This window comes from Crocuta crocuta, unplaced genomic scaffold (genome assembly GCF_008692635.1).
Source record: "Crocuta crocuta isolate KB4526 unplaced genomic scaffold, BGI_CrCroc_1.0 scaffold194, whole genome shotgun sequence".
In the NCBI taxonomy this organism is placed as follows: Eukaryota; Metazoa; Chordata; class Mammalia; order Carnivora; family Hyaenidae; genus Crocuta; species Crocuta crocuta.
The window spans coordinates 753402-766755 of NW_027530084.1; the positions used below are offsets into that span (position 1 = coordinate 753402).

Sequence of the window (13354 nt, forward strand, 5' to 3'; positions counted from 1 at the left end):
AGACGATTTTAAAACTTTTTTCCCCTGCCAACAAGTTTTGTTTTTAATGGCTTTATTTTGGATCAGATGTATTAAATAATGTTCCAAATTACATGGGATTAAAGATTATCTTAAATATGTTGTTTTATAAAACTCAGTGAGAGTCCGTTAACAAAATATACCATTAGGAATCAGAAGCCATAGATCTTTATGTTTAATTCTCCCCTTACCTTTATACATCAGCCAAGTGTGAGGATTAGTGTCTTTTATTTTGATGAATAAACTCAGATTAAATCATTCATTCATGTGATTTTATTATTTTAGGCTGCAAGTTACCATTTAGTAAATTACTTCTTATGTACTTATATTATTCTGGACAAATTAATTCACCACATAAGGATAAGCCATTTATGTATTTTCTGATAGCAGGAGACCTAGTTTGGGATTGTTCATCTGAACTTGTCTTCTCATAATATCCCTAATATCAAGACATAACTTTATGAGAATTCATACCATGGAATGAATAGGCTGTAGGAAATAAAGAAGCTGTAGTTCTTGTTTTGGGTGGCCAGTGTCACAATTGAGATGAATGAATAGATGACCAGAACAAAAGCATATTGTAATTATGCACTAAAATAAAACTTAAATCAGGAGCATTAAGGAAAGAAACAAGAGTTGCATTCAGCTAATTAATCGACTCTGCTGCTACTTCTGCCTTCTTGAACTGGAGAGATCATGAAAAATACGATGGTGTAGATCTTATAAATTTAGGAAAACAGAGGATGGGGATATTGACTAAATAATCTACTCAGAGTAAAAATATGCAATATAGAAAAGAGAGAGGGAAAGTTGGAAAGGTAGCATAGGCATGTTCGTTATCTTCATTGTGCTTCTCAAATTCTACCATTCATTAAATCAATTTGGGAAGTTTTCTAGTCTGTTAACCGGTTGGTTTTCTGCTTATTGGTCTGATATCACTATAAAGTTCAATAATGAGAGTAAGGAGAAAAGGGATGTCAAAGTATTCCAAGTCCAATATGAGAAAGAATTATAGAACAAAGTGCTTTACCAAATAATGAAGACCTTCAAGAGATAAGATGCCTAAAGATTTTAAGAGTTAATATGCTCATTTAACTTTTATAATCTTCAAATACTTGTAGAAGTACCAAATCTAAAAAGGATAGTCTTTGTTTTTCTGAAACCCTACATCCATTTCTAGGTTGCTAGTTTATAAAAATATGAAGAACCACCTTTAACTATTATTTTTACACCCAAAGCTAGGTAAAACTGTTAATTTTGTCCTGTGTCTTGGGAATAGCTTAACCCTAGTAAAGGAAAAATACTGAGTCCACAGAACTTAGTCTGTTCCAGAATAGAGAAAATGTAATGCTTCAAGTAAATTTTCATAAGTGGAATTTGAGGCAACTTAGAAAGCTCGACGTAAATAAATTAAGGAGGAAATTGTGGTTAAGAGGGGGAAAAAAAGTAGTAGTTGAGGAATAGATGAGCCTGAGTTCAATTCAGCACATAGGAGTTATGTCATTATTTTATTTATTTATTTATTTATGTTTAATTTTTAAAAATATTTATTCATTTTGGGGAGGGGGAGGGGCAGAGAGGCATAGAATCCAAAGCAAGCTCCAGGCTCTGAGTTGTCAGCACAGAACCCGATAGGGGGCTCAAACTTGTGAACCATGAGATCATGACCTGAGCCGAAGTTGAACTTAATTGACTGACCCACCCAGGCACCCCGTCATAATTTAGTACACATTGCCTATATTTGAAATAGATCCAGAACTTGAATACTGAGCACCACATTCAGTGCTGCCACCTGGATCTAGTGCACCGTCTTTGCTTTTCTGAATATTGTAGTGGTGTCCTGACCGCCTCCCCTGTTTTTACTCCTCTTCCCCTTCAGTCTGTTCCCTGCATAAAAACGAGAGTGATCCTACTAAAACACAAGAAGTTTGTGTCACTTCTCTGCTCAAGACCCTCTGATGATGGAGAATGCCATCGCCCTCAAAATAAAAGCCAAAGTCTTTATGGGACATACACTGTATGCATTGCCTCTTGTCTCTCTGACCTGCTCCTCATCTCCCCCTCACTTTGTAGCTCCTGAATTAGTCTTTTTACATTTCCTTACTCTGTGTAGTATCCTGCCCCAGAGCTATTATGCTTGCCTTTCCCTTGGCCTGGGATGCTCTTTCCCAGATACCTGCTTTGCTTATACATGTACTTCCTTTGGGTTTTGACTCATCTTCTCAGTGAAGCATCTCTGACCACCCTGTCTACCCTTGCTACTTCCCATTGTCCTTTCCCGCTTTTCTTTCCTCCTTGATACTTTTCACTTTTTTTTAAAAGTGTATTTATTTTGAGAGAGAAAATAGGATGGGGCAGAGAGAGAGGGAGAGAGAATCCCAAGCATAGTCAGTAAAGAGCCCAGTGTGAGGCTTGAATTGACGAACCGTGATATCATGACCTGAACCAAAGTCTGATCCTTAACCTACTGAGCCACTCAGGTGCCCGGACACTTTTCACTTACTATTTTAGTTCTTTATAGCCTGCCTCCTACTAAAATGTAGTAAGCTGGTTAAGAGCAGGGACTTTGTCCACTGCTAACTCCCCACTGCCTAGGGTAATGCCTAGATCATAACAGGAGCTCAATAAATATTTGTTAAATGAATGAATGCACATGATTGATGCAAATTGCAGTTTACCTAATTCAACTTAACAAAGGTAACAGTAGTGAGACAGGTTTAAAGAAATCCAGGGAAGACAGTAGCTTGAGGAGTGTCAGGACATTTTTAAGGAAGGGGTGGGGTAGGCAGTTGTGCGAAATGCCACAATAAGTCAAGTAATTCAAGCACTGGAAAGAAAGGGCACTGAATTTGGCATTTAAAAGGAAAGGGTGAATTTAGGGAGAACAGAACACATATTGCAGCAGATTGAGAATAAATGGTGTTCAGGTATAAATAAGGTATGTGGGCAATAGTTATTTTCAACATTTAAAATAAATTTGTAGTAATTGAATTTCTTATTATTGTTCGAATATGGGTTGGCCAAGATTTAACTTTTATTTTAATGTTCGTGGGGTGCTTTGACCTTTACCAACTGCTTTCACATATTGTTTGATGTTCAAAACCATGAGACAGTGTGGTGAGTGCCGGTATGTAATTCCCGTCTGCTTTTTACAGCTGAGAAAATGCTGAAACTTGGGTAAATGCCTTTTCCAAGGTCACATGCTTGGAAATGGTAGAACAGGGCAAAAAATGAATCCTTCAGTGAGTGATTGATTTGGTCAGTTTTATTTTATATGTGTATTTGAAAGCTAATTAATCAATTTAGGAAAAAGATGTGGCATAAATAAACTAACGGTATGTCACTGATGTGACATTGTGATAGGCAAGAAAATGCCAAGAGTCCTGGATGGGGATGATTTGGTGCACTTAGGGTTCAGTTTGCTTAGGTGATGATAGAGTTTCATGGATTCAGATACTCTTAGACTCACATCTACTTTTATATTACTTTCTGATGATGATTATGGACAGGACTATTTCCTGTGCCCCCCACCCCCACCATCTGTAATGCAATTAAGATAAATGTTGTTATTGCCAGTCTGATGCAGAATTTTATGTCCACCATGTTGAATCATTTCTGTGTACTTTAAGGGAAGCTGCAATTGAATATCCTGAAATAGTTTCAACATCAGTGTGGTAAATAGTAACAAATATAAGGAACATTACAATGGTGTGGTTAAACCAATTCCACATTTCCATAGTTAAGAGGAGGTTAGTCTCATTTATTTTGAAGTCATTTAATTAAAGCTTTCACTTTGTGTGTTATATTCAAAGTAAATTATCCAGTACTGAACGGATATTGTTTAGGGGGAAATAACTTGTAAGAGTTTTGTTATGTTTTTGGATTTTGCCTCTACAAACTCAGGTGTGAGTTTTAGTTAGATAGGAGAAATACATTCTTTGCTTTCTTAATTTTTCACTTAGCACTGGCTGACTTTTTATATGATGTGAATACATCTTATCATCTCAGGTTAATTTATTTTAGCTTAATCATGCCTATTTCGGTAAGCAGTAAATGAGAATTTAAGTGAAACGAGTTTTACATTTTCCCTAATAGAAATCCTTCTTCTGAAGGTGTCTGTTAAGAGTTGAGGTAATTCCAGTGTACCTGTAAAAGTATCTTTTACTTTTACAAAATTCACATGGAACACTGTTTTTACAGGTTTCTGAAGGTTTGCGGATCTGAATTAGTGCGCCTGGAATTATCTTGCAGCCACTTTCTTAATGAAACTTGCTTGGAGATTATTTCTGAGATGTGTCCCAATCTACAGGACTTAAATCTCTCATCCTGTGATAAACTACCACCTCAAGCTTTCAACCACATTGCCAAATTATGCGGTCTTAAAAGACTTGTTCTCTATAGAACAAAAGTAGAGGTAAGAATAACCATTCTTTACATCTTTGCTAGTGTGATAGCCAACTGAATATTTAGTTGCCCGTAATTGCTCATGATAATGTGCTTTCTGATTTTTAAATAGATTATGATGCCACCTGACTATTCTAAAATCAATAGAACTGATTCAGTCATTTTAAAATTATTCAAAGAGTATCATGTTGTTTTTATAATTATAGGAAACGGTTCTTCTTCTCTGTGCTCTTAAAAGTTTTGTAATACTGTTCATGTTTCTGGGTAAAGAAATGAGCCATGGGCTGAGATGAGCTGAAATGCTGGCAGGGAATGAATTAGAGAAAGAGGTAGAATGATAGTATTCAGGAGGAGTAAGAAGCAAAGTGGAATTTATCCAGGGCCAGACTTACAAGTTAAAATTCTTGATATCATATTTTAGGAGTCTCATTAATGAAAAATGGAATCTTGTCATGTATATTGACCTTCTTGCTTTTTTCATATAATGACTCTAAGACTTCTTTCCAGATCTCTACTTTTACCACCTGACTCTTTTCATAGACTGTATAGTGTAGGTTAGACCATAATCTATTCAGCCATTCACCAAGTGATCAACATTCAGGTTTTTCCAGTTGTTTTCCTTTTACAAACTATCTAGCAATAATATTGTTTTGGGGAGAATTTTGCATATACATGCTGTTACTGCTATAGGATATAATCCTGTAAGTGCTATTACTGGATCAAAGAGTATGTGCCTGGGGCCCTGTAGGGGCCACTTACTGTCGTATACTTGTTTCCTTTTCTTCAGTCATGTTGGCCTTCTTTCTATGACTTGAACATTCTGATCTGGTCCCAGCTCATGGCTCTTACTTTTCTGCTGTCTAGAATGTTTTCCAGCTTATTACATGGCTGCCCTTTTCTTAGCTCAGTGTTCAACTCAAGTATTTTTTTTTTTTCAGAGATTACTTCTTGGACATTGATAAAAAGATAGCTCCCTTTCTGGTTCGTTTCTTTCATGTCGTCCAGTATAATTTCCTTTCTAGCATCTATATCACTCTGAAATGATTTTGTTTTTTTGCTTATTATCTGTCTCCTTACACTGGGATATAAATTTTATGAAAGTAGGAGCCTTGTCTGTCTTTTCATTGCCGTGTTTTCCAACATCTGGACTAGTACTTGGTAAAGATTGGCTCTTTGATAAATATTTATTAAATGAATGAAAAAAATAACCAAACTACTTTTCCATAGTGGTATATCCATAGCCTTCCCACTGTAGTGAACTTCTGCATGTTTTGAATGTTACCTTGGTCAACTTCTTGTATTTAACTTCTGGTGTTTCAATTTCCTTTTCTCTAAAACGGAGAGAATAAAAATACAGATCCCAAGGTCATTGTGAGAATTAAATTACATGTAAAGTGTTTAGAGGGTGCCTAGAACATAGTACAGTCTCAATAAATATTAGCTGCAAGTAACAGCAGTAATACTAATAGTGTCATCATGGCAGTTTTGTAGCATGTTTTACTTTATGGTAGGGGAAGTCTCACCTCTGCTTTTAAACATTTTTTTTTTTTAATCCTTGTATGTTCTTCTGCCACTTTTACCTTTCAGCAAGGATTTTATTAGAAATGCATTCATTTTATTTCATTTTACTTTTTAATAAGACTTCCTGTCTGTTCATGTAGGTCTTGCTTTATGTCCAAGAGCATAGTATAGTTTTTTTCACTTAGGTTTTAAATCTTTCTGGTTAAAAGATTTATCTCTTGCATCTTATAGTCTCAGATACTGTTTTCTATTTAATTTTAATAGGTTATTGTTAAGGCTTACTGTTTTTTTGTATATTTATCATGTATCTGGTCACTTTACTGAATGCTTATAATTGTTCTAATTTTTGTTTATGTCTTTTGGATTTTCTAATATGATTACATATTCAAAATTAATACAGTTTTTCTTTCTTTTTTAATACTTAAAGTGTTCTTTTATTAGATAGAAATTAATAAATAATGTGGAACAATAGAGTCATAACAGGTATACCAGTGTTCCTTTTAATGTGGTGAAAATGTCTTTAATGTTTAATTTTACAAACATCTATACGACAAATATTTGATATCTGTTAGGTGCCTAGGTACTGTTTTAGGCACTGGAACTTTAGTAATGAACTAAACAGGCAACTCCTCATGCAGCTTAAGTTTATATGTTGCTTGATACTGCTTTCTGATAAGTAGTCTTTATCATTTTTGTTTAAGAATATTTTATCAAAAATGTATATTAAGCCTCCATCAATATAATGATACGTGGAATAGTCGTCGCATTCTTACATGATTTTAATTTAATACAAAGCTGGGTTAATTTCCTAATATTTTGGAGCCACATTACCTGCGTTTGAATTAGCTTTATCACTTATGAATTGCCACCTTGAGGAAGATTCGTGACCTCCTGTGCTTCAGCTGTCCCTTCTGTAAAATGGAGATAACAGTAGTATGTACCACAGAGTTTTCTTGAGGACGAAATGATTTAATATACATGAAGTTTTATAGCAGTGCCTGGTTCATAGTAAACATCTTTTAAGGATTTATACTTATAAATAATTTTTACATCTGTTTTCTTAAGTGAAATTGAGCTGTGGTTTTCCTTTTCATGCTGTTTTATGGTTTGGGGCTAGGATTGTGACAACACAGCAAAATGATTGGGGAAACTCCCATTTTTTTCTTTGATCTGGAATAACTTCAATAGATGGGAATTATCTGTTTTAGAATTTACCTATAAAACCATCTGGGTATATAACCTTTTTTATTGGTAGATCAGAGTATATACCTTTGTATAGACATGGTGTTTTTTCTAATCTCTGGAAGCCTGAAAGCATGTGAGAGTGTAAGAGCTTCTGTTTAATGTAGTATTTTCAATTTTGGGCACAGTGTCTAGCCAGAGTTTAAACGGTGACCTGGTATTGTGGGGAGAAGACTGATTCTGGTTCTGGCCCAGTGACAGTGGTCTAGGTTGAGTCCCATAGTCTCTCACATTCCCAGATTCTTCTTTTGTAAGACAAAAGGACTATTGTCTCTGAATGCCTGTTTAAGTATAGTGTGAGCCCAGGTTTTAATTGGCCTGTCTTGAAATGACTTACCATTTGTGAGTGTAAAATGTCACCTATCTTCTCTTGGGTAGGTCTGTACCTTCTTAAATTATGCCATACCTTATTTTTACTGACATATTAACTATTTTATTGGCCAATGTACTATAAAGTCTGAGATCCTCTGAGCAAGATAATGCCTCATTTAAAAATTTTCCGGTGAAATTTAACTTTAAGAAGAAATATAGCACAGTTAATTATTCAGTGAATCTTCAGGAAGAAAAGTAGGATAAAAACAAGAAATAATACTAACTTGCTAGGCACCTTACATCTATGACAATTTTTAAGAATCACTGGGCTCTACTCCTGAAGGCAAGACTATGCTGTATGTTAACTAACTTGAGAATAAAAATTAATTAATTAGTTAAAATAAATAAGATTCCTTAAAAAAATGTGTATTCTATGGGATGCTTTTGAAATGTTCTATATTAACATGATCTAAGTGTTAGGAAATCATAAAGTAATCCAGTTTCCTTTTATTTACCTCAAAAACCTGATAGAATACGACTATGTATTTTTAAAATCATTTTCTTTTACTTTTATTAGTTTCAGGTATACAATAAATGATTGAACAATTCTGTACATTAGTGCTCATCCTGTTAGGTGTACTCTTAATCCCCTCTTCCGATTTTACCCATTCTCCCATCCACCATCCCTCTGGCAACCACCAGTTTGTTTTTTATATTTGAGTGTTTTTTGTTTGTTTGTCTCTTTTTTCCTTTGTCCATTTGTTTTGTTTCTTAAATTCCACATACGAGTATATTTTTTAAGAAATGTGATTTACAAAAGCCTGAGAAGATTTCCTATCTGCAGAGTAGAGATCTATGCATACCTAAGTCTAGATGGCAAACATCATCCCAACTTCCCTCAGTTACTTAAACACAAATGTAGAATCATTGCATGAATGTATTAAATAAAATTTGTGTTGTACCCTCTCCTATTAAAGTTTACTTGCATTAGTCCCCTAGTCTGCTGAAATATCATAAAATAATTTATAAGTTTATTTTATACAGTTTTCTGACATTGAGTATGTAAAAGATTTATAAAATTACATTTTAACGATTTACAATTAACTTAACAGTAAAATAAAAATAAATTCCACTTGAATAATGTAAATGGGAAAATTCAAAATTGGGAAACACTTACCCAGGTAGTGTTTACTTTTACTCAAGTCTGTTTCTCAAGTCCGTATTCAGTGCTCTCTACTTATACTCTATTATTCACTTCTAGTGTCTTCTCATCCTTGGGGTCTATTTCAGATGCTGACGTGGGTACTCAGTAGTTCACAGGAATAAAGGGAGAAGGCATCACAATCATCTGGTCTCTCTTAAAACAAACAGAAACTACAACAGTGGTATTCATTTTAATCTGCAAACACCTCCGCTTGTCACTTAAGCAAAGCATTATGTCACCCCCTTCTTTCTTCCATGAATGTACACTTCCTGTCCTACACTCAGCAATGTTGGTGGATGGAGAGCAAATGGAATAAGACAAGATTTAGGGGCTTGGCTTCTCTCTGAACTTCCCGTGTAATCATTGGCAGTACATTCAGATGTTATAAACTGTTTTGAAAAAAAGGAACAGCAATTAATTTTAAATGCCTCTGTCTACTCCAAGGAAATATATGAGAAGAAAAAGAAGATACAAATTTGAACTTCCTGGGAGAGGTGTGTGTGTGTGTGTGTGTGTGTGTGTTTAACATGCAATACAAATTATCCAGTGCCACTTTTATCTGTTTTTCTAAATTCTACAAATTTCTAAAATAAGCAAAAATTAGTGTTATTAAATGTTGAGTTGGTTATAGCATTTCACTTCAGAGAGATTAGATTTATGATGTGGTAGAGTTATACTTTACAGGCCTATATATAATTTATACTAATAAGCACAATACATCTGTGCCATTTTATAAGACTTAAGTCTGTGTGCATAGGGAGCAAAGCTTTAGAGGATGTTGGAGACCTGGGTTTTAGCCCCAAAGTTGAAGAAAGCTTACTGACTATATTGTTTGCTGTCCTAGACATTGTGCATATTATTTAATTCTTTACACTAGTCCAGTGAAAGTAGGTGTCATTCTCATCTTGCAGATGACCAAATGAAGGTCCCAGAAGATTAGTAGCCTTCCCGGTGGCACAGAGCAATATGTTAAAGTCAGAATTTGAACCCAGGTTTGGTTGTGTCAGTATTACAGTTAAAATTGTAATCTATGTAAAAGCACAGAATAGTGGTTATTCTTGTAACCTGGCTGCCTCTGTTTAAACCAGAGATTTTTCCTTACTACTTATTAGCAAAAAGTTGCAATTGGTGAGGAAATATAACATTGTAACTAAGGTATACGGCGTCATGATCGAGTGTAAAATGCAAACTGTTAAGTTCTATAAATATTTTCTGGTTGAAACTACTCCAAGGAAGTGGAATTTTTGTCTTTTATTTTTATTGTAAACAAACTTGCTTTGAAGTCTTAATTGTTCTGCATTTATAACAATTATTTAAATTACATTTAGAAAATTTAAGTAATAGTTTGTGGAATCAATACATAATGAACTGCTTTAAGCAGATGGGTTATATAAGCCGCTTCTCCATATTATACCCTAGTGGACAGTAGCATTGGGGCACATAATTCCCCAAATAATTTTAGCAGGTAAAGCGATATGTTGATGTCTAGGTATGTTCCTAGGTGGTTAGGCATTGCCAGGCATGTTGCAGTTCTGATTACTCAGTAAGACTGAGAACCCAGGAGAAGGAAAGTATAATCAGGTCAGAATTGCCTAATAAGCTGGTGGGTAGATCCTGACATGCTGATGTTTCCCCTCCCAAGCAGCAGTGAAACAGGCAGTGGGCTTCTCTCTCTCGGACAGATTTCACCATCAAGGCTGCTTGAGCCTCATGAGCCTCGTGTGTAACTTTATCAGGAGATGGGGTTGTACTGTGGTTCATATCCTTCGTATTGCTTGATTGCTGCTTTGATAGTAAACGAAAATGAGAGCAACCTTAAAATAAGTCCCAGTGTCATTGTCACCAGATTTTGAGCCCAGCCCTTTACACTGCCTAGTTCATTAAAAAGGTCAAACCTGTAAAAAGAAAAAACAAAGGAATATGGTAGTTACCAGAGGATAGGGAGTGGGGGGAGGGTAAGATTGATGATGGTGTTTAAGAGATCTAATGCACAGTATGAGTATAGACAATAGTATTGTACTGTAAGGATTCAATAGAAATACTGTTTCAATCTCAATCATGTTTTGATATATAAAGGTATTAAAGTAACTCAATGTACACCTTAAATTTACAAAGAATAACACATCAAGTTTAGCAAATTAAAAAAAGATTTTTCTGCCAGTTCCACTGCTGTGGCTAATACTGAGGCTCGTACCCTGCAATGAGAGAAAGCAGCAGTAGGATTTTGTTGAGACTTTAGCTATGATTAAAACTTTTGCTTAGCAGTAGGATTCGGGTATCTGATTCACACACTATTTGATAATTTAAAAACTGGGAAGATATTTGTTATTTAGTCTGTATCATAGACCCAAGTCATACAACTCAGTCCTTATCTTGGCTTTTCTACTTAAAAGATTTATGTGCTTGGGTAAGTCACTTGTACGAAGCTCAAAGTATATTTATCCATTAAAACAAGCCAAACTTACCCCATCACATAAACTATTTATTAGGTCATACATGTTTAAGAAAACACACACACACACACACACACACACACACACACACTTTATGAATTAGATGGGCCTGTGTAGATGTGGAAACGATAGGAATTATCCAGCACAGACCTACACAAATATTCCCACTTTTGTCAAATGTTCTTGTACTTCTTCCTAAATAGGAGTATCTTTTGCATTATGTGCTAAGGGAGATTTAGGCTGAATTATCTCTTTTACCCTTTTGATTTATTTCTGTGAAAGGAGTGTTCATTCCTAAATTGCAAACTCCTTAATGTTTTTGAGTGTTTACTTCTTTACGACTAGTGCGTAGAACAGTGTTCACTATAGTGAATGTACATAGTAGGTATTCAGTAAACTTGTGTTGAATGAATGAGTGATAGCTATCTCTTATCAACTCATTTTTTCATAAAAGCATATCTATTAAGCAGATGGATGGTTACATCTTCAACTTGAAAACTTTGTAAGAAAATATTTGAACAAATATGTCTTTGTTCATAATTTTTAGCTCTAAAAGATAGTGCAATATCGTTCAGCCTGGTTTGTTCATTTGTCTCATGAGATCTTTTTCATTATTTAGATGTGTTTAGGAATGAGATGAAAAATTGTTTCACCAGAGAAATAACAATCTTCTTAAAACATCAACCAAAAAAAATCAGTAAATAAGCTATTTGCAGAGTCAGTGGTATACATTTGTTGGACTTTAGGAGATGCAGAGCCATAAATGTATGCCTAGTAAAGAAGAAGCTACTATGACAATAGAGACAAAGCAGACTGGTGTGCAGTAAGCCCACGTGCATACTAAGAATGTCACAGGTTTGTGCTTGGTCGGAGTATGATCTGTGTTGTGTAACTGTATTTGAAGAAATGACCCTCCAGCCAAGACTCAGGCCATGTTTGCTGCATGATCCCAGAATGACTAGTGAAATGGGTTGGTAAATAAGATAATTTGTTGTAGTGAATTTGGTGGCTCTTTTAGGATCTTTAGGTGGATCTTCTAGACAAAAGGTAGGAACTTAGAACAGACAGGAAAGAAGCTTTTGTTGTACTTAGGATCATCTACCATCCTGACGAGAAGGTAGTTAAAACAGAGTTAGATGTATAGTGATGGGAAGGACTTTTATGCTTGATAAACATTGATTATAAGCACTTCTTCCGCCATATATGATGATGTCTTTTCATGAGAGGGGGCCTGTAAAGATTTAACTCATTAAATAGACTTTGAAATACTTAAGAGGAAACCTTTTATTTCAAACTAATTTTAGACTTAAAGAAATGTAGCATGACAAGTAGATTCCCCTACCATATGCATCAGTTTTTTTCCTGAACCATTTGAAAATAAATTAGAAGATACAGTTCTTTACTTCTAAAGGGATGTATATGTTGTGTAACCTGCTGTTAAATATTTGTGTCATGACCTGAATTGTATCTCCCTAAAATTCATATGTTGACGTCCTACTCCCAGTACCTCATAATGTGACTGTATTTGGAGAAAGGGTTTTCGAGAGGTAATTAAGGCTATGTGAGGTCATCAGGGTGGGACCTAATCCAGTATGACTGGTGTCCATATAAGAAGAGGAGATTAGAATGCAGACACTCACACAGGCAAGAGCATGTGAAAGCAAGGGAGGAATACGGCCATTTCCAAGCCAAGAAGAGAGGCTTTAGAAGAAGCCAACCCTGCTGACACGTTGATTTCAGACTTCTAGCCTCCAGAATTGTGCAAAAATAAATTTCTGTCATTAAAACTACCTAGTGTATGGTACGTTGTCATAGCAGCTCTAATAAATGAATGCAGTTTGTAAAGGATGGCATAACAATAACTTTTTAACATACTAAATAAAATGTGTCTTTGAGAGAAGTCATGCGCATTTACTGAAACAGTCTGGGTTAGTGTTAGAAGTTCGAACCTGTTTACTTTTTCTTTGTAAAAAAAAATATATATATATATATCTGGAATGGGTGTGAGATGGGGCATGATAGTAGCTCAGTAAGAATGTCATTCTGTTGCTTAGCAGCAGACAAGAAAACCAAGTGTGTTTTTTTAAAGTTGGAGTTATAAATGGAACACCTGCATCCAGTTTTGATTGCCTCACTTCAAGAATGATAGAGCATAAATTGAAAGAATCTGAAGAAGTGAAAAAACTGATTATAGGTATTG

The 13354-nt window shown here is 35.1% G+C and overlaps 1 protein-coding gene across 3 annotated transcripts in view; it reads left to right on the top strand.

The window, feature by feature from the left end:
- Positions 1-13354, top strand: part of FBXL4 (F-box and leucine rich repeat protein 4) — an 82072-nt gene that overhangs the window by 40649 nt on the left and 28069 nt on the right. For all 3 annotated transcript variants that reach the window (XM_077764765.1, XM_077764764.1, XM_077764766.1), the window contains exon 6: positions 4219-4432. In XM_077764765.1, the coding sequence (XP_077620891.1) occupies positions 4219-4432 (214 nt within the window). The remainder of the gene's footprint in view (positions 1-4218; positions 4433-13354) is intronic.